Genomic DNA, 25,220 nt, shown 5'->3' on the forward strand with positions numbered 1-25,220 from the left:
TCTAAATTATACGAAATTCATTTGCTTTGGAGGGGGAAGTGTTTGCTCTATTTAGAAACATTCGTTATAGAGAGAGGACCGCATTAAGACACCGGGTAATGGTCCTGCCTGGAGATGAATCAATTTGCTCTGGGTTTTATGGCCTCACGTTTGTTTGTCCGCACCGGTTCCCCGTGGAAAACTGGGGGCTGTAAATGCTCCCGGGAGCAGATCTCTGGGGGTCTCCTGGGATGCAGCCCCCAGCCCAGGGTAATGAGCTGGGGTTTCTGGGCTGGGGCCGGTGCATAAGAAGTCTCCGGATCAAAGGACACTTGTGCCTGAAAGCGACCTCAGGGGAGGCATCGCGGTCACCGGGGTGCTGAGCAAAGGAGGGGGACCACCGCTGAGGGAGCTCGCCTGGCTCAGCGCAGCCTCCCCGGCCGCACACCGGCTGCGAGCCCCGGGCAGGGCGCGTACCCCGCCCGGCATGCCAGGGGATGGAGAGGGAGGGCGCCAGGCGGGAGGGAGCCCGAGCAGCAGCGATGTCTATCGGTAATTCCCGCTAATAAAATACTTTTTCACTATCCGCACTATAATTGGTTTACAGCCTCTTTTGTTTATTTATCCATAAGAGCTGCTGTTAAATGGCTTGGGAAAGCAATCGCTTAATGGCTCAATATTGAATCAAAGGCTCAGTGTGCTTTCTAAGAGATGGGGGACCCGCGTGGGTTCAGAGCGGAAACTCATTTTAAGTGTAATGGACTGGGCGGGTTTATGATCCCACGGAACCGGGCGCAGGAGCGAGGTACCGGCAGCCTCCTGCCCCAACCAGCTCAGGGGATGCGTCGCCACCCGCCGAGCCGAGCCGGGCTTAACCGAGCCGAGCTGAGCCGAACGGGGCCGAGCCGCCCGCACCCGAGCCCGCCGCGCTGCTCCCCGCGGCCGCCCTAGACGGAGCTGCGGCTCCGCGCCCCGACGGCGGCGTCTGGAGCCCCGGTGCCGGGAGAAGGCGCCGGGGAAGGAGGCGGTGAGAGAAGGCGGACCGGGCAAATAGGAAGCGTACCTGCCCCCGAGCCGGCGAAAGCGGCGGCCGGGCCGAGAGCAGGGAGGCAGGGAAGTGATCTTTGTCCCTTTCGGTAGCTCTCCGCCTCCTCATAGCCTCGTCACCAAGTCAACCGGCACCACCTCGGAGCAGATTATCTCCGAGGGTCAACACATTGCAGCCCAAGCCGCGGGGAAGGCTCCCAAATTTACCCCTTGGGCAAACAATCCGCTGCCTATCGTTCGCTCTGGTGATAGCATTGTGGTCCCCGCCAGCCGCATCCCCCCGGGCAGCGGGGAAGGGGGCAAAAAGCCTGTCCTTGCCTTCCCTTGGGGCCTCGGCACACCGGTGTCCCCGAGAGAGCGACCCCCCGGCGCACCCTGCCCGTCCCCGGGCAACCGCATCCCTGGTCGAGATGCCCCCGCAGCCAAAAGACCCCTGATGCCAAACCCTTCCAGGAGCCGTGTCCCCACCCCGGCCCACCGAGGGTTTGCCTCTCCGGGCCGTGCTCAGGGGGGGCTGGGGGATGAGCAGCCCCTGGGCAAGCAAAAGGTGGGCTTAGGGGTCATCCCTCCCGGAGCTCCCCGCACGTCGGGGCAATTCCCCGATCCCCTCTCCGACCCCGCAAGCCCCCCGCCGCGGGGCTCCTCGCCCCAAAGCAGGGAGCGGCACCCCTCAGCGGGGTCGGGGGGTCCCGGGACCTGCTCGGTTAAGGGGAGAAGAGGGTTGCGGGGCCGGGGCCACCCCGCTTGGCCTCTTATGGGTCGCGCCCCGCCCAGGAGGGCTGCGGGAGGGCTCACGTGGGGGGAGCGGCGCCTATGGGGAGGCGGCGGGAGCCGGGCAGGGCGGCGGGGCCCGGCGGGGCGGCGAGCTGTCAAAGAGGCATCCCGGGCGCCGGGAGCGGGAGCAGCCTTATGTGTCCCTAAGCTGCGAGACCCCCCCCTCCCCTCCCCTCCGCGCCGGCCCCGCTCGCCATGAACACCGAGGAGCAGTATTACGCCTCGGCGCAGCTCTACAAGGAGTCGTGTGCGTTTCAGAGGGCCCAGGCGCAGGATTACAACCCCAGCCCCCCCGCCTGCCTCTACATGGGCAGGCAGCAGCAGACTCCTTACCCCAGCGCCTTAGGGGCTCTCGAGCAAGGCAGCCCGCCAGACATTTCACCTTACGAGGTGCCCCCCATCACAGAGGATGCCGGGGTCTCCCACCTTCATCACCATCACCACCATCACCCTCATCTTCCTCCTCCCCACCAGGACGCGCTGCCTTTCGCAGACGGGGCGGACACGGGCGCGATAGAGGAGCCCCGAGTGCAGGTGCCTTTCGCCTGGATGAAGTCCACGAAATCGCACGCCTGGAAGGGACAGTGGACCGGTAAGCCCCGCCGCCTCCGTTTGTCGCTGCCTCGCCGCTTCGCTGCCTCTCGGCGGGCAGGAACCCTCCCCTGCACCGGCCCTGCTCCCGCCGCTCGGGTGTAGCGTGGAAAGATCCTGGAGGGTCTGTTCCCCGGGTCGCTGCTGGCCCCTCAACACACACTGCTGAGGGGCCGCTACCGTCGGGTTGAACGCCGGGGTGGGATCCAGCCCTCCGGTCCCCGCCGGCGGGCTTGCCGCTCCCCGAGCTGCCCAAGCCCTGAGCAATTATTAACGAATTATTTTTCACCAATTAACTAATTGTCGCCAAGCCGGGGCAACGTGCAAACGTCTCCCGGGCGCTGCCGTCCCGCCGAGCAGGGGGTCTCGGCGGTGCGGCCGCTCCGCCGCTCCGCGGGAGCGGTGGGCTCTGCGCAGGGCGAGGCCGGGGGCGCGGAGCCACCCGCGGGGTGGAGCGGGCGGGGAAGCGACAGGCAGGACTGCAAGGGCAGGGTACAACCCCGCTGCCCGCGTCCCTGCGCGGAGAAGCCCCCGAAACCCCGGAGCAGCCGCTTTGCCCCTCTCCGCTGCTCCCCGGCTCTCCCCGGCGCCCCGGCGGCAGAAACCATCTCCCCTCCTGTCCCCTCTGTCCCACCCACCTCCTGCTTCCCCGGTGGGTTTTAGCCATAATTGCACGTTTCCAAGTGAAAACCCAGGGCAGGGGAAACAATGCACAAACGAAACAAGAGCTGCCAGCGAGGGGAAGAAACTCTATCTAGGCAGAAAGTTCCGCTGCCCAACAATATTTCTGTCCCTGCCTGCACAATGTTATCGTGTCCTGCGCCTTTGTCACGCCTATACGGCAAATATTATATTAATGGCTTTGTTCAAATAGACAGTTGAAAAAAGGACTGGAGTATTAAAATCGAGGTGCAATAGTTTGGGAATTGCATGGGGCAGACCGAAGTGGGGTCCCCAGTCCCCGCGGAGGCGCATCCGCCGGGCAGGGGAGTGGAAGCGCTGCCCCACGCCGCGGACTCGGCGGCAGAGATTGTGCCGGGGGAGGGGGGAAGAGAAAACCAGATCGTTTTCTTTGCGTTGAATGAATTTGTAGGAATTAAAAAAAAAAAAAAAAAAAAAAAAAAAGGAGCGGGTGTGAGATATATAAAGCCAAACTCTCAAACTAGCCCTTTTTTTCCTCTGTCTCCCACACCTGAGGAATTGCAAACCAAGCAGCAAAACGAAACCTTTCCCGTAGAATCCGAACTCCCTTCTCTGCTCTTCCCAGATCTCCCGGCAGGTCGGGGACAGGGCTGTGCTGTGCCGGGGATGTGTGTGAAGGACACGCACGCATGTTGCTGTCGCGGGTGGACGCTGCACGCCCGGGCAGCGAAAAGGGCACGGCGCTACGCCGGGCGCCTGCACCACACTCGTACCCGAACGCCAGTACATTTGCACGGTTTATATTGCAAACTATAGAGCCTAAGGATGTATTTATTTTTTTTTTGTGGAAACCCTTGGCATTCAGGCGTCCATGGGTTCCGCTGTGAATTCTGCGTTGTTATTGCCGGGGAAAGGCGCCCAGAAAGGCCGCGGCCGAGCCCGGCCCGGTGCCACCCGCCGTTCCGGGTCCGGGCTCCGCCACCCGCGGGGGCCACCAGCGCGGGGGCTGCCGGCCGCCTCCTGAGGGTCGCCCCGTCCTGCGGGATGGGCACGGCGGGGCCGCGGCCCCTCCAACAGACACCAGGTGTTCCGCCTCCCGGTAGCACTGATTTAATTTAGCATAACAGAACCATTTTTCAGACCTATAAACACATACGAGTATATACATAGATTTATATTTATAAACATTTTATACATATACATAGATTTTTAATATATCTTTTAATATTTATGTATACACAGGTGTATATACATAGACTTATATCATACACATTTTATGTATATACATGTATTTTTAATATATAATGTGCATATATATGCACACATAGGTTTATATACACAGGTTTATATTTATGCACATTATTTATATAAAATCGTGGGAATAGGTGAGAGGCGGGATAGCCCCTGTTGAAACGGCTGTTTCAATCAGTCTGGCCGTGCCCTACAGACGAGACCGCCACCAAAAGCGTGCCCGGCTGGGCTCCCAGCACTGGCCGTAGCGGCCGTGAGTTTCAGTGCTCGCCACCGGCCCCCCTCGCTGCCGCCGCCGGTACCACCCGCGCCCCGGTGCCCACGCAGCACGGTGGCGGCCCCGCTGGGAATGGCCATTCCGCTGCCGCCGCTGTTTCCGGGAACGAGAAATTACAAAGTTTCGCCAACCTGGAGAAACGGAGGGGCTGCTGTCCCGCTCCCGGCCCTGGTCCCGCTCCCGGCCCGGTAACCCCGCCGGTGGCAGCCCCGTTGCCTCCCGCGGGGGTCCCTGTGTCCGAGGAAGGGCCGAAGCCGGCTGCTTGGTGGCGACATCCCGGGAGATCCCACCGCGGCTCTCAAACTCCTGTTCCGTGGAATTTCTCCCAACTTTTTTTTCGTCTTGGGCAAAGGACGGAGGCCCGATCCGAGGCCCCGGCGGGGAGAGCCGCCCGCTGCCCTCCGCGCCGCCATCCCGGGACCTCACCGCCACCGCCTGTGGGCCCTCCACTGCCGGGGTGGCTTCTCCTCCGGGTCCTTTACCGGGGAGGTGACATATTTAATTTTTTTTATGATTATATTTTGTTTTGTTGCTCGTGCGTGTGTGTCGCACAAGAAAACAATTTTTTTTGTTGTTATTGCTTTGGTTTATTGTTTTGTTTTGGTTTATTTAATTATTTTTTTATGTTTTGGTTTTAGTTTTGTTTGGTTTGCGGTTTTTTGGGATTGTTTTTCCTTTTCCTTTTCCTTTTCCTTTTCCTTTTCCTTTTCCTTTTCCTTTTCCTTTCTTTTCCTTTTTCTTTTTCTTTTTCTTTTTCTTTTTCTTTTTCTTTTTCTTTTTCTTTTTCTTTTTCTTTTTCTTTTTCTTTTTCTTTTTCTTTTTCTTTTTCTTTTTCTTTTTCTTTTTATTTTTTCTTTTTCTTTTTTCTTTTTTCTTTTTTTTTCTTTTTTTTTCTTTTTTCCTTTTTTTCTTTTTTCTTTTTCTTTCCTTTTTCTTTTTTCACGGGAATCTCAGCAATTGCCAGGCTGTAGATCCTATGGTGCCTTTGGCGACGTGCAAGCAGTGGCGCTTGAGCGTCGCCCCCGGCTTGAGGGACGGCGTTTCCCTGAAAACTTCGACCAAATTATTGTTAAAAAATATTAAATTGTTATAAAATAAAACAGCAGCAGCTCCGACAGCCGCCACTAGCACCGCCTCGCTGTGCCCGGCCGGAGGGGCTCCCCACGGCTGTCCCCTCTCCCCGCTTGCTGCCCCCCACGTGCCCCCCGCGCCGCGCAGGGGTGCGGGCCGTGGCCCCCCGCAACCCGAGAGGGGGTCCAGGCGGGCCGGGGCTGATTCTCTCTTCTCTCCAGGGGGATCCTACGTGGTGGAGCAGGAGGAGAACAAGCGGACGAGAACGGCGTACACCCGAGCGCAGCTGCTGGAGCTGGAGAAGGAGTTTCTCTTCAACAAGTACATCTCCAGGCCGCGGCGGGTGGAGCTGGCTGTCATGTTGAACTTGACCGAGAGGCACATCAAGATATGGTTCCAGAACCGGCGGATGAAGTGGAAGAAGGAAGAGGATAAAAAGCGAGGGGCGGGCAACAGCAATGACCCCGAGCAAGACTGCGTGGTGTCCTCCGGGGAGCTGCAGGGCAAGGAGGATCCCCAACCGTGCCCTCCCGGGAACATGTCCTCGGGGGTCCCTAGGGACCTGCTGGCCCCCAGCCTCGCCCCCAGAAGGCAGCAGGACTCTCGGTGAGCCGCCGGGAGTCCCCACGTCCCGGCCGGGGAAGCGGATGGTACCGAGGAGAAACCCAGCTGCCCTCCGCCGCACTGTGCCCTGGCCGACCCTCGCCCGCCTTCCCCCGGGGACACTCGGGGAAAACTCCCGTCCTGCAAAAACTAAATGAAAAGGTGCTCGGCTGTAGCAAAGAAAAGTTCGCTGGGGCCTTCGCTGGCCCTACGGGATGGCGGCGAGCCCGGCCCCGCTCCCCCCGTGTTGTCCTAAAGTACATCACCCGGGCACCCCTCGCCGCAGCGTGACCCCGGGGACAGCTTGCCCCGGGGAAGGGGGATCTCGGGCGGCCACTGACGATGTCTGAAACCCTGGGTGCACGGAGCGGTCTGGAAACCGGAGGAGAAGCGAGAGCACGCCGCCTTACCGCGGACGGCTGCCCAGACGGTGTGCGGGTCCCGCCGTGCCCGGCGCTGCACAAGCGGACACGGAGCCGGGGCATCCCAAACCTCCCCGGGGCTGGGAACCCCGACGTCCTCGCCCCTTCCACAGGCCCCGGGGCATCAGATCTACCGAGGATTCCCCCAGGACTATTATCAACTTCTTTGGAAACTGGAACCTGGTTTGTTTCGTTTTCTTTTGCCTTTGGGAAAAAAATTTAAAAAAAAAATAAAAAAGGAAGAAAAAAAAAGCCCGAGTGTCCTGCGGGCAGGATTTGTTTCCCCTGATGACCGTCTCCCGGTGACTGGCACAGGTAGCTGGACTCTCCTCCGGGCTGTCAGCTGCTCCGCGGCCGTCGGGGCTCCGCGGGGCGCAGGGCTCCCCTGGCCTCCCCGAGGGGTGGCCGCAAGCCCGGGGATGAGGCAGAAAATCGGCGGGTGGTCTCCGGCCAGGGGGCAGAGGCAGATCGGTCTGCGAGCCGAGAGCGGGACGTGTCTGGCGGGGTAGGGCTGGTCCCAGGGACATATTCCGCCGGGGAAAAGCTCCTGCCTGCCTTCCTCCTCTCCCACAAACTCGGACTCTGCCTCGGAGAGAAGAAACCTCCCTGCAGCTCCCGGCCTGGGGCGCAGGAGAGCCTGGCCGTCTGTTACCAAAAAATTCGTCCCCACCGCGACAGCGGCAGGAACAGGCATTTTGTAGACGGAAAACTGTTCCAGTAACCGCCTGAAACACTGTCGGAGATTCAACTAAGTGGCGGGGGGGAAATCACACCGAAACTAGAAACGGGAAACAGCGACGGGAAGGAGGCAGGAGCTGCCCGGGTTTGCCGCGGGTCAGGTCGGATCTGCCTCCTCTCCTCGACGGGGAAGGTCCGGATCTGCCCCCAGCTCCAGCAACCCCTCGAGCATCCCTCGGGGACCGCCACAGTCCCTCCCGGGCATGCTATGGGAGGAGGAAGAGGAGGAGGAGCGCCTGTCCCATCCTGGCCAGAGGATGTTCCCAGTCGCACGGCTGAAAGCGAGGGGGAGAGGAAGCAGCTTGCCACAGCTCTTTTTCTTTTTTTTTTTTTTTACTTTTCCATCTTACATGAGACTTTTAACAATAAGGTGGAGACTTGAGCTGAAGGTGTAATTCATCTATTACTTTTCTTTCCTTTTGGGGGCACTAAGATGTGTATGCAAACAGGGACGTTCCTAGTCATTTTTCCTGCCTGAGAAATTTATCATTCAAGCCTATATATCCTTGTTCATCAAAACGCAGTTAATGAGTGAGAACTTTACAAATGATTATATGAGCAAAATTCAAATAAAGCTGTTCTGCTTAAGAAGCAAAGCACCGTATTAATTAAAGTAAAATTTCTCAAACTTTTGGGGATCATAAAGCTATTTTTAAACCTCAGCATTTCCAATCATTATTCATTAGCATCAACCTGTCACTGGAAACATGCAGTGGAACAATTTCCACATACCTTCTACAATGTCTGGCACTGAAATTGCAATTCGGGGGCTGCTATAAAAATAGATTTAGCTGCAAAAAAGAAATTTGTCACACAAAATACCACGATTTTCTGCCAAGAATTAAACAGTACGTTGCCCTGGGTAAACAGCACACACGGTGTCTGAAACTTTACCTGTCCTTTCTCTGATATAACACATTCTGTTTCTATTTTCTCCGTGTCCTGCTGTAAAAACAGGGAAGCTGTAGAATTGATACGAATTGTTTGACCACAGTGCCAAGGTATTTTTATGAGTAGAGGTAGAATCAGACCCGCATGATTTAGTTTTAACAAATAAAGTTTTTTTCTTTAAAGAATTGACTTAGTTTATAGATTTAGCACTTGTTAAAAATACATGTTTTTTTCTTACAACTGCATCAATGGAAAAATTATCGTTAACTCAATCAAAACACCTCTGGAACCTTGTAGAGGTAAAGGTTTATGGTAGCCTTCACCTGGCAGAGCAGCCAGCCCTGCACTGTGCTGGGGAAAGGGAAGGCTGACGTGTGGAGTTATAAGGCTGCTGCAGTTCTTGTGCTGTCTCATCTCACCAAAATCAGTTGTCCAGATATACCAATTTTTTTACCTAGGAGGCACCCCCCCACACCTTATGAAATAGTTCATAATTTATATTCAGTCATTGTTAACCTCAGGATAAGCTTTCCACAGGAAATTCTAAAAATAACGTTTTAAATCAGGGAAGAAATGAAAAGTGTGGGATGTCTTTTATTTCCTTCTTGGGCAATACTCAAGTCCTTTAAGCGTGTGTGAAAGAGGTATGTCCCCAAGAATCATGTGTATTCAGCATTATTTATTTAAAAAAAAAAAAAAAGCTGAGAAAGCTTTAGGGTGATTTTCCCCTCCCTGGGTGCTCCTGGCACAGGCACCCGCAGCACCGGGCACTATGGAAACAACAGTTCTACCTATGGTTCCGGCGGAAGACAGTGAGGCTGCAGGTCTTGATGCAGCTTTGCATAGGCAACACCTTTACTGCCCGTGCTTTGCTCAGATGCATCCCCCAATACTGCAGTGAAAGCTTTCCTCTCTGCCTCTGCTTTACTGGGATATTGACTGTTATTACATGAAGGACCACAAGGCAGGGGATATTCAATGCCCTCTTACTTCTCCAAGCTGTGCTGAGTATCTAATGCGAATGGCACACAGCTAGGCAAACCATGGCCAGGAGCTGGGGGCTGCTGTCACACACAGGCCAGATCCTGCCGCAGAATGAATGTTGGTTTGCTGCCGTCTGAGAAGCCACATCCAACATGCCCTGTTGGGGCCATTGCTTTGGTTGAGGCTGGGGAAGGGAAAGAGGAGCTCACGCATCCCCCGTGCTAACCCCTGCTTTACCTCCTACAGACAGGACCATGTCCCAGGACTCCGTAGGGATGGCCATATGAAAGATAAGACTGGGAGACTGTGCCTGTCATCTCCATTGTAAACCCATACGTTTGCCTGAAAATCCCTCCATGTATGAATAATTATGCCTATAAATCAATTCTGAAAGCAGTGATTTAACCTAAGGTGTGAAAGGCTTTCCAGTCCGACACTGAAGCCTGCTACCTCCCACGCTGCGGTTGCTGGTGCCATGACCACGACTGAGGAGGGATGTTGCAGGCGGAGAGAAGAAACGTTGCTCAGAAAACGCCCCTGCCAAAGCAGGGTCACCCAGAGCAGGCTGGACAGGAACGTTTCCAGGTGGGTTCTGAATGTCTCCAGAGATGGAGATTCCACCGTCTCTCTGGGCAGCCTGTGCCACTGCTCTGCCACCCTCAAAGTAAAGAAGTTCCTCCTCTTGCTGAAATGGAATCCCCTGTGTTCCAGTCTGTGTCCATTGCCCCTTGTCCAAAGCTTACTTTGGGAGTAGAAAGAAATGGCATTGGGCTCCCTTCACTCCTGACAGCTTATAAAGTTGTGCTTATGAGAGGTTTTCACGTAAGTTTAGGCAACCAACACTCACACACATGCACACACATGGCTTCCAATAACTCAGAAAGGCAGTTCCCTCCCTGCTTCCTTCTACCCCAGGTGGGGATATGAACGACCAGATCTTCAAGCATATTTTTATAGCAGTCAGGAACATGTCTGTTTTAGCATCTAGGGAGGACAACAAAACGTGGAAACACTATGTTGCCCATGTCAGTAGTGAACGCTACCTACTTTCATTTATCCACAACTCACAACTGCCTCACGATCCTGTCTCACTGGCTTCCAGCACCCCCTACAATCTCATACTGTGCACCTCGCCAGCGCTGGTGCTCCCCTGCAGTGCTTTAGCTGTGAGCATAAAGCATGGGGGAGCAAAGGGGAAAGTGCATGGAGGCAAGGCTTTCTCCATCTCTTCTCCTCCCTCCACTTGCTGTCCTCATATGCAGCTCCTCTGTTTCTCAGTGCCTCTGGGATCGCAACATACGCAAGGACAAATAAAACACAAAGGAAATGAGCTGGGTCCCTCTCTCTCCCCAGCATGCCTCGGTGATGAGTCAGGCCTGGCCAGCCTTGTTCGTGGAGTGGGAAATTCAAACACGTGGTTCCTCTACTACTAGGCCTCACAGACTTGCTGCCTCATATCAGGGCTTGTTCCAGGAACTATTTTCTTCCAGCAGCAGCACCACTGGCAGAAGGAGAGGCTGTAGTTGTGCTGTCTCTGACCAAAATGTATTTAGGTGGGAGCCCACGTTCACAGGAGCCCTGATGCTTGGTTCCATCCACCAGGATCCACTGGGCACAAGAGGCAGGTGCCTTGGCAAACAGGCGTATTTTTCACGGATGATCCAAAAATACATTTTGAGGGAAGAAATTTGAGAGATGAGGGCGAGCTGGACCAACAGGCCAAGAACAGAAGCATCTCAAGCAGGTGTGGAGCATCACACTTTGAAAGCATTGGCAAAGAGTGGGTTGCTGGGCTTTGCTTCGTGACAGAACTGGTCTGGGTATGATGAACTGCGGCCAGTGGCAGCTTCATGTCCTCCCTGTCCCTTGGTCCAGACCCATGGAGAGAAAAGCATCTGCTCAGAGAAGCCTTGACACAGTGTGTTTAGGATTCAAGAGTAAAACACATTTGTCAGGAATGGAAAGCAGAGAGTATGATGACTTGTGTCTCCGCTTGCAGGGCTAGACCTGATAGCAGATAGTAGAAAAGAGTTGTCTCCATGAGTGACCGTTAGTGTGCTGGTATTTTGTCTGAGCAGAGACAGTATGTGCCATTAAATGTTTAGTTGTGCCTGTTCTGGACATTCCCTGCAGACCTCAAAGCACTGAGCAGAGGCAGGTGGGGATTAGTGACTTCTCTGGCACAAGAAGAAGCCAGAACCAGGAAAGGGAGCTCCCGTCGGAGAGAACGGAGGGTACCCACAGCCTGTGCTGGGAGACCAAGCTGTCCCAGGGCCAAAGTGGAGGTAGGGGAGGGACACCAGGTCCTGGGCTGTGCGGAGACCTGTGTTTGAACACCACTTCCCTGGGCCCAAACCCTTCTCCAGAGAAAAGCAAACAGTTACCTGCTGTGAGCCTTAGCTGGGTGCGGCATCGTAGGGCTACAGAGCCATGCTTTGAAGGCAACCCCTCCTGGAGAGGAGGCAGCACCTCTCCGTAGCAAGTGGCAGCGAAGGAGACCCCTTGCATCCTGGTTTTAAACTACACTTCGGCACAACTGCTCAGGTCCCTCTGATTCCAAATACCTCTCTCTCACTCCCTGCAGAGCTTCCAGCAGTGAGAGCTGATCTGTCATCTGGCATGCCCTCTCTCCTTTTCCGCTGCTAACCCCTTCTTGGTGAGTCAGTATTTGGCTAAGGGTGAGACTGCGTGAGGTGACATTGCTCAAGATAAGCTGGCAGAATAGCAAGTCCTGTTTTTTTCAGTCCACTCTGTAAGCTGAATTTTTATCCCAAGAATGAAAATTGGCAAAAAGGGGGAGGAGGGGGAATCCCCTCTACTTTGAACGCATCAAATCCTTTACCTTGGAATGAATGTGGTAAAACTAGTTGTTAAAGTTACAGGTGGTTCCTAGAGTTGTGATTGGAAACATGCTCACAGCTTCACCCTCTGCTGCCACATCATCAATTGGCTATATTAATCCCGTAGACCTTAGCGAGACAGTTTCACTTCAAGTAGAAAGAGGTACATCTGAAGGCAGGTGTGCAAGACAGCATTTTCAGCTTGTGCATGAGATTATGTGTAGATAAAGACAGAGAAAAGGACCATAATGCGTAGAGCTGCATAACCCTTAAGTGGGAATGAAGTGTATTCCTTATGAGCATGCCCTGAAGGAGCAAAGAGAGAAGTGAAACTGGAACCACTGAGGCTTCTACTCCATGATTCTGCCCAAAGCAGGATCACTCCAGACATGTTGCTCTGTCCTCTTCACTAAGACCTACAAAGCTACAAATTTCCCAGTCTTCTTCTGTTCCAGCACATCATTATTCCTACTGTGAGTGCATTTTCCTAACATCCAACCAGTCTTATCTCTTGCAATTATAACCTATGGTTTCTTGTCATGGGGACAAGGACAAGATAGTTTATTTCCCTTCTCCTTGTAACAGCCTCCCAAGAAGACAACGGACAAGATTTTGAGAAGAAAATGAATTTTCTAAGCAACTTATGGCACCAAAAGGTTTATTAGAGACCTATTAGAGACATCTGCAAGAGTGGTTTCACCAGAGCTCAAGAAGCAGAGGGTGGAGAGAATGGGCCTATGGGACAAGTAGAGGAACAGCACCCCGAGCAGTGATGGAAGGCAACACCATCAATGAGTGGACAGGCAGAAGGATGAGCTGGCAGCTGAAAGCAGGAGGGGTCAGAAGAGAGGCAAGCGGAGGCTGAAGCGGTTGGTTTGTTATGGGGACAAGCCAGAGGAAAGCATTAATGGAAAAGGGTGAAGAAAAAGGTAACTGATGTAGTGCCAAGACCTCAACAGCCACAGGATTATGATGCCAGTGAGCTCATTAGCTGGGAATGCTGTTCTGCGTCTAGGGAACAAGTCACGATACAGAAACCAGGTGCTTTATGTATTTTACTTAGCTGTTAATTGCACCTTGCACCTTTCCTGCGGAAGCTTAATTCCCCCTTGTGATGTGATGGAGTTTGCTCCGCCATCTCCACATTCCTCCTGGTCCATGCACTAAGGGAAAACAGAGATTCCCATTTCTTGCAGTTTCTCTGCACTAGTGTTTATCCACTGTGAGATGTGGGGTTTGTTCCAACTGTCCCTGGTCATTACAGCTCAGGTACACACAGTTCAGCTTGTCCAGGGCTCTAAATATAGCTATTTTTGGCAAAATATCTCATAGAGTTGCCTCAGAGTTCCTGGGAAAAATCATCCCAATTGGTTTAGATGCAGGGACTGGAAATTGTCAGGAACATTGCAGAGATGTGGGAGATAAAAATCCATTTGGGGTGGCAGATTTATGTCCTGCTCCCGCAAAGTCCCATTTTCTCCTATGCCTGCTTTTATCCCAACCTCTCAGCTTGGCCCGGAGAAGTGCGGTAAGCCACACACCAGCACTGCTCATGGAAAATCTGAAAAATCTTGCCCTCCCAGTGGAGTCCCAGCGATCAGATGACAGAGGACTGGGAGCAGCAATAGCTTGTTGGAAAATCTTAGTGTCCATGCTTCTTCTCCAGACATGGTCACTAGATACATCAGGGCTTCATTCTTCACTGGTCGCAAACATGCAAACACTGTGGAGAGGGAGGAGAAGGAGGCTCAGGAGGGGGAGGTCTTTCACACGTTAAGGTCAGGACCAAGGAAGAGACAAGCTGGCACCTGCAGGCCATGCCACCATCAATATGGGGAAATCAAACCACGGGGGATGTGGTGTTTCTTCTGCACAGTTGAGCGATGCCAGCCTGGCTCTGTGCCTGGTTATGGAGCCTAGAGCGGGAGATGGAGAAGGATGCCACAGGAGCTAAAACCCAGCCAGGGAGAGAGCAACTGGAGGGAGAGTGCTTCCCTCCATGGCACAGGGAAGGAGCTGGGGCTGGTGGCCAGGAGAGTGGCAGAGAGGAAGATAAGAGGCACAATTCGCTTTCAAGCCCTCTCTCTCCTTCAGGGCTGCATGGAATGAAGCATGGGGCAGAAAGCAATGATGCAGACAGAGTAAATGTCAGGCAAGGGCAGAGCTGGGGAGCACCAATGGTCAGGAAGGAACCAGAAAGCCGTCACATCCCAGTCTGAGGCTGCAGTGGCATGTCACATTAATCCAAAGTCCTAGTGCTCCCTCTCTGCCTGCCGTTTCTGTAGCGAACACAAAGAAGCTGGATGAGACAGCTCAGCTCATCGACCCAACAAAAGACTCAGCAAAAAGTGCCATCTCTTTCATTTTCAGAAACAACTCATCCCGCACTTCCATTTGCACCAGCTTCGATGCAAAGCAGGAGCTGGGTGCTCCTGCAGGATCTGGGGCCAGGAAGTGGCAGGCAGGGAGGCAGAGGAGAGTGACCCACGGGGCCATGGATGCAGCAAAGCCACTGGAAAATGGGGAGAGGGAGAAAAACTTGTGGGAGGTGATTTTATCCAACAGCTTGTGAAGTGCTTGGAGAGCACTTCTGCTCCTCTAACCCCTCCTAACTCCACTGCTGGATGTCAGTCACACTTCTGGCCCAGATAGGCTTCTGCTTAGGGATGAATTAATAAGAGGGAATAAAAGTTGGGTGAAAGCCTCAGGTACCCTCAGAGCTCTCTGTGTAAAGTGAGACCGGGGAAGGGGGATGTTCACTGTACAGCCTTGAGTTTCCTCCACCACTGCAGCCTCTGCATGGTGATCCTGAGGGAGGGAAAATTTGCAAGTGCAACAATAAGGAGTGGGTCTCAAGCCCATGGGTATGAGAAGAAACTGAAGGCTGTTCAGGCAAGCTCAATCCTTGCATGTCCTGTTTTCCAAGCATTTGTGTATATAACCATTATGCTGCACTTCTGACATTTCTTTTTATATTCAGCTTTAAAAAGAACCATAGGGCTTATCCTGTATTGCAGAGTGCTGTGAAAAAAGCCAAAGGCATTGTATTTAATTTTGGCCGTAAGAGCAGACTGAGAGAGAATACAGTAAGTTTTAGAAACAAGGACGCGGCTGCAAAGAGGAGAGGAGAGGGCTGTCCTGTGCCCGTTGTGGGAGGGCTGCAATGACAAGAAGAAATGTGGATGGAGCAGATGCCTCGGGACCCTTCCTTACAGCAAGAAAAGTGAGGAACAGTGGTAAGAGCCAGAAGAAATTGCCTGGAGAGGTTGTAAAAGTCCCCCCACTGGCTAGCTTGAGAAGCAGGTTAGGTGCAGCCCTGTCAGCAATGCCATGGACTACAGCCAGTGTAACCAAGAAAAAGGAGGATGAAGGAGGTGAGCCCTTGAAAATGCTCCAGCTCTATTTTTGAGGAGTCCCCTGCCATCACCTTCACCTCCCCACACCAGTACTGTCCCATTTGAAACTGGGGCAAAACACTCATTTACTTGGGCATGTACCAATAGAATTTCCTCGCCATGCTTAAGTTTCCTCTTGAGGCCCAGCACATCTAGGCTGTTGGCCATCTTTATTTCCACAGTGACACTCCAGGAGATACCCTCTCTTTGCCAGTAATCTCCTCACCTTCTGCTGTCTCTACATCTCAATATGCTCTCTGAAGCCATTGTTCACCCAGTGGAGAGGCATCCTAAATTAAATGGGACTAAGGGAAATCTGATGAAAGAGGGCCTTCAGGCAGGCAGAGACTGTTCCAAGTGAGGGCATGGAAGAGACGTAAAGCCAAGAGACAGCGAAGGAGATCTAGGCCATGGTCCAAAGATGACTGAAGCCAACAGGACTGATTTGAATGGGCTTTGAACCAGAGCCTTGGAGAGCAGCTGTGAAGGAGGATACCAGGGGTATAATGTGTGTGGAGATCTGAGGACTGAAAAGTGAGGACAAGGGATTTGTTCAGCCATTCAAGCATGGTTTATGTAGGACATATAATGGCTTTCTTTAGTGCCACCAGGGCTCTCCAGATGGTGCCATAGACATTTGCAGGTTCTGCTCCATGGGGCTGTGTTTTACACGACAGCCACGGATGATGTCTTGTATTGCAGCAGCAACAAGTATTTGAAGAAAGGAAAAAAACTGCAGAGGGAGGAGGACAAGTGGAATTGTACTTGGTGTTGCTGTGCTGCTCGGTGGGAAATGGATTCTGAGCCATTTCCAACCATCCCTGGTGGCACAAGCCCCGCGAAGGGAGTGAGGATGTGCCAGCCGAAGGAGGTCAAATCAAGGCAATCAGGCAGTCCCCAGGAGGTGACGCATCTCTCGCTGCCACCTCTGATTCCTGTTATTCACCCTTGCAGGACAGACGTTGATGGCAGGAATTCGATGGCGTGCGTCGGGCCCGGCAGAGCACATCCGCAGGGGTGGGGGGGGGGGTGGGGGAGGAAGGGCGGCAGAGCCGGGCCGGGGCTGCCCCGCGCCGAGGGGGCTGTGCCGGAGGCTCCGCCGCCTCCCCCCGGCCCGGCCCGGCCCCGCTGCCCGCGGCGATGCTGCCCCCCGCCGGCCGCCTCGCCGCAGCGCAGCGCCCCGACAGCGACGGTGCGCGACGGGACGGGCAGACACCGCGCTGCCCCGCTGGTAACGGGGGATTCCGGGAGGCTTGGTCTGTCTTTGCTTTCTTTCTCTTCTTTCTTTCTTTCTTTCTTTCTTTCTTTCTTCTTTCTTTCTTTCTTCTTTTTCTTTCTTTCTTTCTTCTTCTTTCTTTCTTTCTTTCTTTCTTCTTTCTTCCTTTCTTCTTTCTTCCTTTCTTCCTTTCTTCCTTTCTTCCTTCTTTCCTTTCTTTCTTTCTTTTCTTTCTTTCTTTCTTTCTTCTTTCTTCTTTCTTTCTTTCTTTCTTTTCATTCTTTCTTTCTTTCTTTCTTTCTTTCTTTCTTTCTTTCTTTCTTTTCTTTCTTCTTCTCTCTTTCTCTCTTTCTCTCTCTCTTTCTCTCTTCTTTCTCTTTCTTTCTTTCTTTCTCTCTTCTTTCTTTCTCTCTTTCTCTTCTCTCTTTCTCTCTTTCTTTCTCTCTATCTTTCTTCTTTCTCTCTCTTTTCTCTTCTCTCTCTTCTCTTCTTTCTCTTTCTTCTCTCTTTCTCTCTCTCTTTCTCTCTTCTTTCTCTCTCTCTCCCTTCTCCTTCTTCCTTCCTTCCTTCCTTCCTTCCTGTCTCTCTTTCTTGTCTCTCTCATTCTGTCCTTCTCTTGTTCTCTTTCTTCTTTCTCTTTCTTTCTTTCTTTCTTTCTTTCTTTCTTTCTTCTTTCTTTCTTTCTTTCTTTCATTCTTTCTCTCTTTCTCTCTTTCTCTCTTCTCTTTCTTTCTCTCTTTCTCTCTCTTTCTCTCTTTCTCTCTTTCTCTTTCTCTCTCTCTCCTCCTTCCTTCCTTCCTTCCTTCCTTCCTTTCCTTCCTTCCCTTCCTTCCTTCCTTCCTTCCTTTCTTCCTTCCTTCTGTCTCTCTTTCTTTGTCTCTCTCATTCTGTCCTTCTCTCTTGTTATCTTTCTTTCTCTTTCTTCTTTCTTTCTTTTCTTTCTTTCTTTCTTTCTTTCTTTCTTTCTTTCTTTCTTTCTTTCTTCTTCTTCTTTCTTTCTTTCTTTCTTTCTCTCTTTCTTTCTTTCTTCTTTCTCTCTTCTTTCTCTCTCTTCTCATCCTTTCTCTCTTTCTTTCTCTTCTTTCTCAGATCTTCTTCTCTCTTTCTCTCTTCTTTCTCTCTTTCTTCTTCTCTTTCTCTCTTTCCTCTCTCTCTCTCTCCCTTCCTTCCTTCCTTCCTTCCTTCCTTCCTTCCTTCCTTCCTTCCTTCCTGTCTCTCTTTCTTTGTCTCTCTCATTCTGTCCTTCTCTCTTGTTATCTTTCTTTCTCTTCTCTTTCTTTCTTTCTTTCTTTCTTTCTTTCTTTCTTTCTTCTTTCTTTCTTTCTTTCTTTCTTTCTTTCTTCTTTCTTTCTTTCTTTCTTTCTTTCTTTCTTTCTTTCTTTCTTTCTTTCTTTCTTTCTTTCTTTCTTTCTTTCTTTCTTTCTTTCTTTCTTTCTTTCTTTCTTTCTTCTTTCTTTCTTTCCTTTCTTTCTTTCTTTACTTTCTTTCTTTCTTTCTTTCTTTCTTTCTTTCTTTCTTTCTTTCTTTCTTCTTTCTTTCTTTCTTTTCTCTCTCTCTCTATTCTTTCTTTACTCAGATTCCCTCACCGGCAGCTGCAGAGCAGCAATGTCTCTGCAGAGGAGAAGTGAGGCGGCAGGCGAAGGCAAAGCAGAGGAGTGCTGGGTGATGCAGGCAGCGAGCAGAAGGTACTGAGCAGCACAGGGACCACAGCTGGACTCTGCTGCAGATTGAAAGTAACCAGCTGTGTCTCAGACCTTCCTAATGCAAAAAGCGACATCCTCCTGGGATGTGTCGCAAGTGCATTCCAGCCCCACAGCACACAGATGCTGCAAGGAGACCACTTTTGGCAGTGAAGACACAGGTAGCAATTCCCTACTAGAAGCCAAAGACTCCGGTTGCTCTTGGTCAGCGTGCAGCAGGTTGGAATGGCAGATTGTGTCGGCAGCTGTCCTCCTCCCGTCCATTCAATCCTAGCAACTGCTCAGTGCTAAATTCTGGGCAGCGTCCTGGCAATAACAGCAGACATCAGTACTCTAAGTTTGTCACAGCTGGAGAATCTACCACATTCTGCTGCCTGTGCCTTTCTGCTGAGGAAGTAAACAGAAAGGAGCAGATCCCCTGGACATCTCACTAGTATGTTCACATCTCCAGGTGTCCAGGACTTCTTACAAAAGCACGAGAGCAATGCCTTTCCTGAACTGGCTTATGTGATTTCAATGCCATTTATGAATCTGAGACTACATCTACACCTGTAAGCTGAGCATGTCCCGGATCACTCCTCAGCACTGAGGACAACTGTCACAATGCGTATGCACCCATACACCTAAAACTTCTCTGTTACCCTCTAGGAGAGGTTGGTTGCACCCAAACCATGTCCTGAGAACAGTTTATTGCTTCTACTAACTCTCAAACCATTCCCAGGCGTTCCTTGGGCAAGCAATGGTTGGCCCAAGCCAAGAGCTGTCTGTGGACCACACTAACCATTTATCAGCCCACCTGATTGAGCTACAGTGCCAGGAATATTCCTTGGCATTTTTGAATTTAATATGACAGATGTAGCAATCCAGACTGACCTTTGTTACTGTGGCTCCTTGACAGCAGCAAGGAAGGCTTCTGTCATCTGAGCAGGTTCAGGGTGACTTTAGAAAATTTCTATTAGAATGAAGAGGTGCCACTATACTGAGCTTGGCTTTTTTAGACAAGTATTCTGCTCTTGGTTTTGATGCTGCAGGGTGCCAGAGCAGTGAGCGGATGGAGCCTCTAAACCAGACTGACTTGAATTTGAAGAACACTGCTGTAGGATGTAAGTGTGATGCTGATTTGGGAGAAACCAGTGTCTCACGTCTTTCCTAAAACAACACACAGGGAGCATGATGTTCCCAAAGGGAAAATATACTGACGCGAGATTTAATGTCAGAACTGTTTCTTGAAACATTTAAAGGCAGATAAAACTACACTGCTGATTCTTCCAGCATGAATCATCGTTTTGTGCTGACGTGCTCCTAACAGTTCACACCAGCCCTTGTTTTTCCCTGGGCTGGAGGAAGGGACCCATGGGCTGAGCAGGCTGGGTGGCCAGGGGAAGGAATGGCATGGTGGCACACCATGCAGAGCTGACTGGAAAGGAGCAGTGGCTGTGGAGTATCACTCTTTCCTATCCTTTTTTTTTTGTGGGCAGTGCAAGCTGCTCTGGTTCATTTGCTTATGGTCCTCTCAGCAGGGTCTCTCTTTGCCCTGGACCTCAGATCAGGTCACATTAGCTGGGACCGGGCTCCCTCTTGGTGAGGAGGCAGCAGGTACTGCTGAGGCAAGGGAGCCGGGCATCCCCCTGCCCCCAGGGGCACTTGGAACTGAGCCCCACCTCTTCCCCTTCCTGTGACAGAAGTGGCCTCATCCTTTATATCTGAGACAGGAAAATTCCTTCTTGCCTTTTATTTCTCATTCTACACTTGAATTTGCTGTCTCATGTGTAAGTAAGGGGCCAGCAGCAGGATACCTGTGTGATGGCAGCTCCGAGTCCATGGGGGATATAGGATCATTTTCCTAGGCCAAGAAAGGAAGGAGGTGGGCTTTCAGGTGCACACGGTAGGATGCCTGGGGAGGGATGTGCATGGGAGGAGGCTGAATCACCCACAACCTGGACCTCCATGGACGTTGCCTGGGGCTGCTGAGCCCACACCATGTCAGCCCTGGCTGTCCCTGCTCAGGCAGCTGCTGTCGTTGGACCAGTGTTGAGGCTCTGTTTTCCTGCCCCAGTTCAGGAGCGTGTGCCCACAGGCAAAAAGATAACGTAGGGCATGTTTTACCGGCAGCAGCCGTCGGCAGAGGCCAAGCCTCTGAGGATGGAAAACACCTTTGGAGCCACGGGAGCTTGGCAAAGGAATGACTGAGAATGAAAGAGGGGTCCAAAGCATTGCTCTGGCTTTGGAGGAGCAGGGTGTCATCACTGGGAACAGAAAAGTATCGTGTTTCTAGATTGAAGTCCTGGAGGAAGAAATACGCTTCTGATGATAAGAGAAAGTCGCTTTTTCTTCTGAGTCACTACATTCCTGGGAGTCGTTGCACAAGATGTTTTCAGAGACCCCTTTTCAGCTCACTCTGGTTACCTCTACATTTATAGATGCATATAAGCATCTTGATGAGGATCAAAGAAGATTTAAAATGAACATTTCTGCCAGAATTTGCCTGCAGTTACTATACAGGAAAAATGAGAGGTTTGATTTTTTTTCTATTATTGCAATTCATGATTCACAAAGCAGCACATTTTTATTTTAAACTAGAATAAAAATTCTTTGGTAGTGCTGATAGGAGGCAATTCTCACCAAGAGCTAATGTAAATTCCCTCTCATGTTCTTAAATTTTACAAATAACACCAACAAAAAAATCCCTAGATTAGGTGAGGACTGAAATTTCCCTAAAATGTAATTGAAAGCTTGAGTTATCTTTTAAGGGACCTCAACAGTTAACTGTTACACAGCTCTTTATATCACTTCTGACAGTCTCTGTGAGAGGGATGGGCTCATTTTCAAACTGTGGAAAAAGGAAGAAAAACCTTGGATGCTCATGCCTCTTGACTCCTGCTTGATTTAGGAGCTTAAATACCTTGGGAGGCTCAGAAGGCCTGTGGTGTCTGTGTCTTGCCCGTCTTCCACTTGAGATGCCTAAATGCAGAATTGTGATCTTAAAAATCCTGAGACCCACCTGATCGTGGAGGCCCCTGAATCACGCCCCTAGTTTCCAACGTTAGAGTTTTGCAGCAGGATGTTCTCCAAGGCCTTGCTTACAAACAAGCCCTTGTTGGAAGCCTTAATTGGGCTTTCTGCTGTCACTCAGGGAGGCAAGGGACCAAGCAAGTCTTGTAGCCCTGAGAGATTCTTCTGTTTGCATGGTCAGTCCATGGCATGGGAAAATTAGACCACAAGCAAACTCGGTTTCCAGGGCTGAAAGCTTGTCTTGCTCGCCTGCAGAGGAAGGGACGTTCTGCAGCAAGGAGCACCCCTTTCCAAAGAATGCCAGAGATAAGGCAGCTTTGCTCTCACAAAGGTCTTTGGCTCTATGCAAGTTATCTGAAGGATGGGCCGTGACTCCTTGGAAGGCAACTAGGCATGCCAGGGGAACAGGATCTGACTCAAAAGCAAAACTAGATGAGCTTGCGACAGCGACCAAAAAATACCTGGCTGACTAAGGGAAGAAGAATGCTGAGAGCAGGAAAGGTCCCTCTGCTCTGTTTGGCTTGTTCTCTTCTTTTGGAAGAGCACTAGCAGAAGTGCTTTCTTTCCAACCCTGCCTGTTACAGCTGGGTGCAGGAGCGCCAGCAGGCAGATAATGAGTCCAGATGTTATATTTGGCATCTGACTAGTTGTCCTTAGTTCAAGTTGTAGGGATCAGCAGGTTGTAAATGAGCAGTTAGAATTTGGAACTAAAGGAGGGTAGGTTTAGATTAGGTATTAGGAAGAAATATTTTATGATGAGGGCAGTGAAACACTGGCACAGGTTGCTCAGAGAAGTTGTGGATGCCCCATCCCTGGAAACAGTCAAGGTCAGGTTGGATGGGACTCTGAGCAACATGATCTGGTTGAAGATGTCCCTGCGCATTGCAGGGGCGTTGGACTAGATGACCTTTAAAGGCCCTTTCCAGCCCAAACCATTCTGTGATTCTATGAAGTACATAAGACCTTTAAGAAAGGGAATGATGCACTTTTATTAATTTGAGGAATTAAATCAAATCCTCTTCCTTGACAAATAGGTTAGATATCACATTAGATAGATTATCTATCACAGATAGATAGATAAATTACGTTAGATATTACCTTAGGTTAGATATTATTATGATTGGGGGAAATTAGGAACAAGAGGAAAATTATTCCTGTTACCTGCTATGCTGCCAATGGTAAATTGGACTGGGGCCTGCTGGATGCCACAGGTCTGTATCTAGACATCTATGTGAACATGAAATGAGAATCATCCTTGAATTTTCCCATACTTTCCACACTTTGGAAGCATCTGCAGGGGGATCCAGTGGGTGTCATCCCCAAATAGATGATACTTCAATTTAGAAATACAGGGCTAGAAAGGGATTCCTGGGTCCCTGACTCCAGTTTCCTGGCAACAAAGTATTTATTTTAGTGAATAGCTCAAATTTTTCCTGTCCCTTTGCAAGCGAGTGTCTGTCCTCCTCTTTCAAGGGAGGTAAGTTTGGCTTCTGAACATGCCAAAACCTGAGAACAGAACTGGGGGCACTGCAGGAGTTAAGACATTAATTAGAAGAAACTGCCTGTGTTCACCTGAGTCACAGCGTGGCAGAACATGCAGGTGAGAAGGAAGCAGCCCCTCCTTGTCAACGAGGAGAGGGACAACATCCAGCTCCTCCGAGGAGCTCAGCTGGGCCAAAGCCCAAAGGGCTACTAAGGCTTCCAAGAGAGTTTGCCCCATCTGTCCCCAGAGGTTCGTGACACTTCTCTGCCACGGCTTTCCCCCAGTAACCGGAGCTGGTTTGCTAAGGAACTTCTTAACATGCACTTCCCTGGCACTTGTCCTCTGCTGCGTCAGGCCACCCATCCCATGCCATCTCACACCAAGGTGGCCTTGTTTTCTTGACAAGCGACCTGTGCACCTGGACATGCCTTCAGCAAACCCATGTCCTGCTGACTTTCCTTACCATTTACGAGCTGTTTGCTCCTGGAAGGCCTCCAACGCTGCTTCCCTGGCATCGACTCAACTTTTGCTTTCAGCTGTAACTGCTCTAAGCTTCGGCACATAGCTCCATTACCCGGGCGGGACCCAGGGAAAGTATTTGGTCATTAATTTTGGCTGTGAAGCATTGCATCCAGCAAAGCTGTGTCAACAGAATTGTAAACTCCGTGATTTCCTCTTCCACTCCAGCCACTGACGGAGGGGCAAAGAGAAACCTATGGCCTCACACAGCCCTCTGGAGCCAGGATTTAAGTCACCCATAGCAAAACCCCCCTTGGTTTCTGAAGGATGAGCTCTGCCCTCTGTTACGTGGCTGGGATGTGTGCTTCTAGCCACTGCTTCACCCACAGATGGAAACAGCCTGCCTCACCAGAGCCACTCATGTGGGCAAAAAGCCGGGGCGGGGGGGGATCTCTGCACTTGTTGCTTATTGCTGATATAAGGTATTGGTTTTTTTACTTTTTAAAAAGCTAACTGTCTTCCTCCTGCAGACCCAGAGTGCTCAGCTATTAGGCTGAGGACACATAACGTGCCCCTAGAAGATACTCAAGAGCAGACAAAGCAGACATTTGCTTTAGATGACATCCAAGTCCTCTGTCTAAGGACCTTACTGTCCTCCCCATGGTAGGCTATGACATGTATGGACATTTCTTGCACAACACTCAGAGTATTCTTAAGAAACTCTTCTATTTGGCTAAGAGCTAAGCCAAAAGAAAGGATCCTAAGTGCTTTGTTATTGTACAGTGATAGGAGCAGGAAAATCTGGCAGGAGGGGGAGCACAGGGGACTGCCATCCTGCAATTTTAGGGCCAAACCTTCTGATTTCCTGGATTTTACCTAGCCTGGGCAGAGGCTCTCCAAGGACACCCACTCCAGCCCCTGCCAGGCAGACAAGGTGCAGCATCTCTGACCCATTGTGCCCCATCGGTCTGGCTCAGCTCGCTGCTGCAGGACAGTGGGGAGCTCTGTGAGGGGCAAAAACACCCATGGGTTGGGCAGGGGTTCACCACAACCAGCTCACCTTTCCCAAACGGTGCTTCAGGTTCAACATGATAGTCTAGCCACCGGACTGGTTCAGGTACTTGCAAATATCCTCCCAAATAAACAAGATATCCAGTTTGTGCCTTTTTTACACTCCTTTATGGTGCACGGGGAATATAAAGGAAGCCGGAAGGCTGATGGTTTATTTGTTTGGGGATGGGAGGGGGAAATGTTTGAAATTGGGTGTGGATATAATTTGCTTGGTCGGTTCCTTTTCACACTGAGAAATTCAAGTTCTGGATTGCCATCATCAAGAGTTTGAGGAGACCTCAGAAAATGAATGTTCGCTAGCAAAGAGGGGAAGAGATCTGTAATGGGGCTGTTTAAAATGTGTCAGTCTTGTTCATCTCTCTCTAATGAAGTTTTTGGAAACCTTTGTGGACATCAAGCAGTTCACTTCAAGGGGGGTGACTCTCTTTCTTGAAAGTCCTACAGGCAAGAGATGGAAATCTTGATACTTTCAGCATTAAAGACAAGCAGGAGCACACTGCGGAAGGGTTACAGGAACTGTCCCAAAACTTGCCGTGCCCAGACTGGTGGCGAGGGCAGCTGCGTACCAGCATTGCGGTGGGGAGCCCTGGGCTTGGCCAGCCCCGTGCTACCCCAGCCACACGGGCATGGAGAAACGCCAGCAAAACCAACCCAAGCAGCACCTCTTACACCCCCAGATCCTTTGTGATTAATTTACTTATTGATGGCCTTTCATAACTCCGTGGTCATCTTTTTTCATGCTGCCATTAATTATTCCTAGAAGCAAATAGAAGG

General features: G+C 51.1%; 1 protein-coding gene across 1 annotated transcript; it reads left to right on the forward strand.

The window, feature by feature from the left end:
- The first annotated feature begins 1,913 nt into the window (after positions 1-1,913).
- PDX1 (pancreatic and duodenal homeobox 1) lies at positions 1,914-6,242 on the forward strand. Its single transcript, XM_054223026.1, has 2 exons — positions 1,914-2,392; positions 5,854-6,242. The coding sequence occupies exons 1-2, from the start codon at positions 1,996-1,998 to the stop codon at positions 6,240-6,242; spliced, it is 786 nt and encodes a 261-aa protein (XP_054079001.1). The 5' UTR covers positions 1,914-1,995.
- Positions 6,243-25,220: the final 18,978 nt, after the last annotated feature.

This window comes from Rissa tridactyla, chromosome 1 (genome assembly GCF_028500815.1).
Source record: "Rissa tridactyla isolate bRisTri1 chromosome 1, bRisTri1.patW.cur.20221130, whole genome shotgun sequence".
In the NCBI taxonomy this organism is placed as follows: domain Eukaryota; kingdom Metazoa; phylum Chordata; class Aves; order Charadriiformes; family Laridae; genus Rissa; species Rissa tridactyla.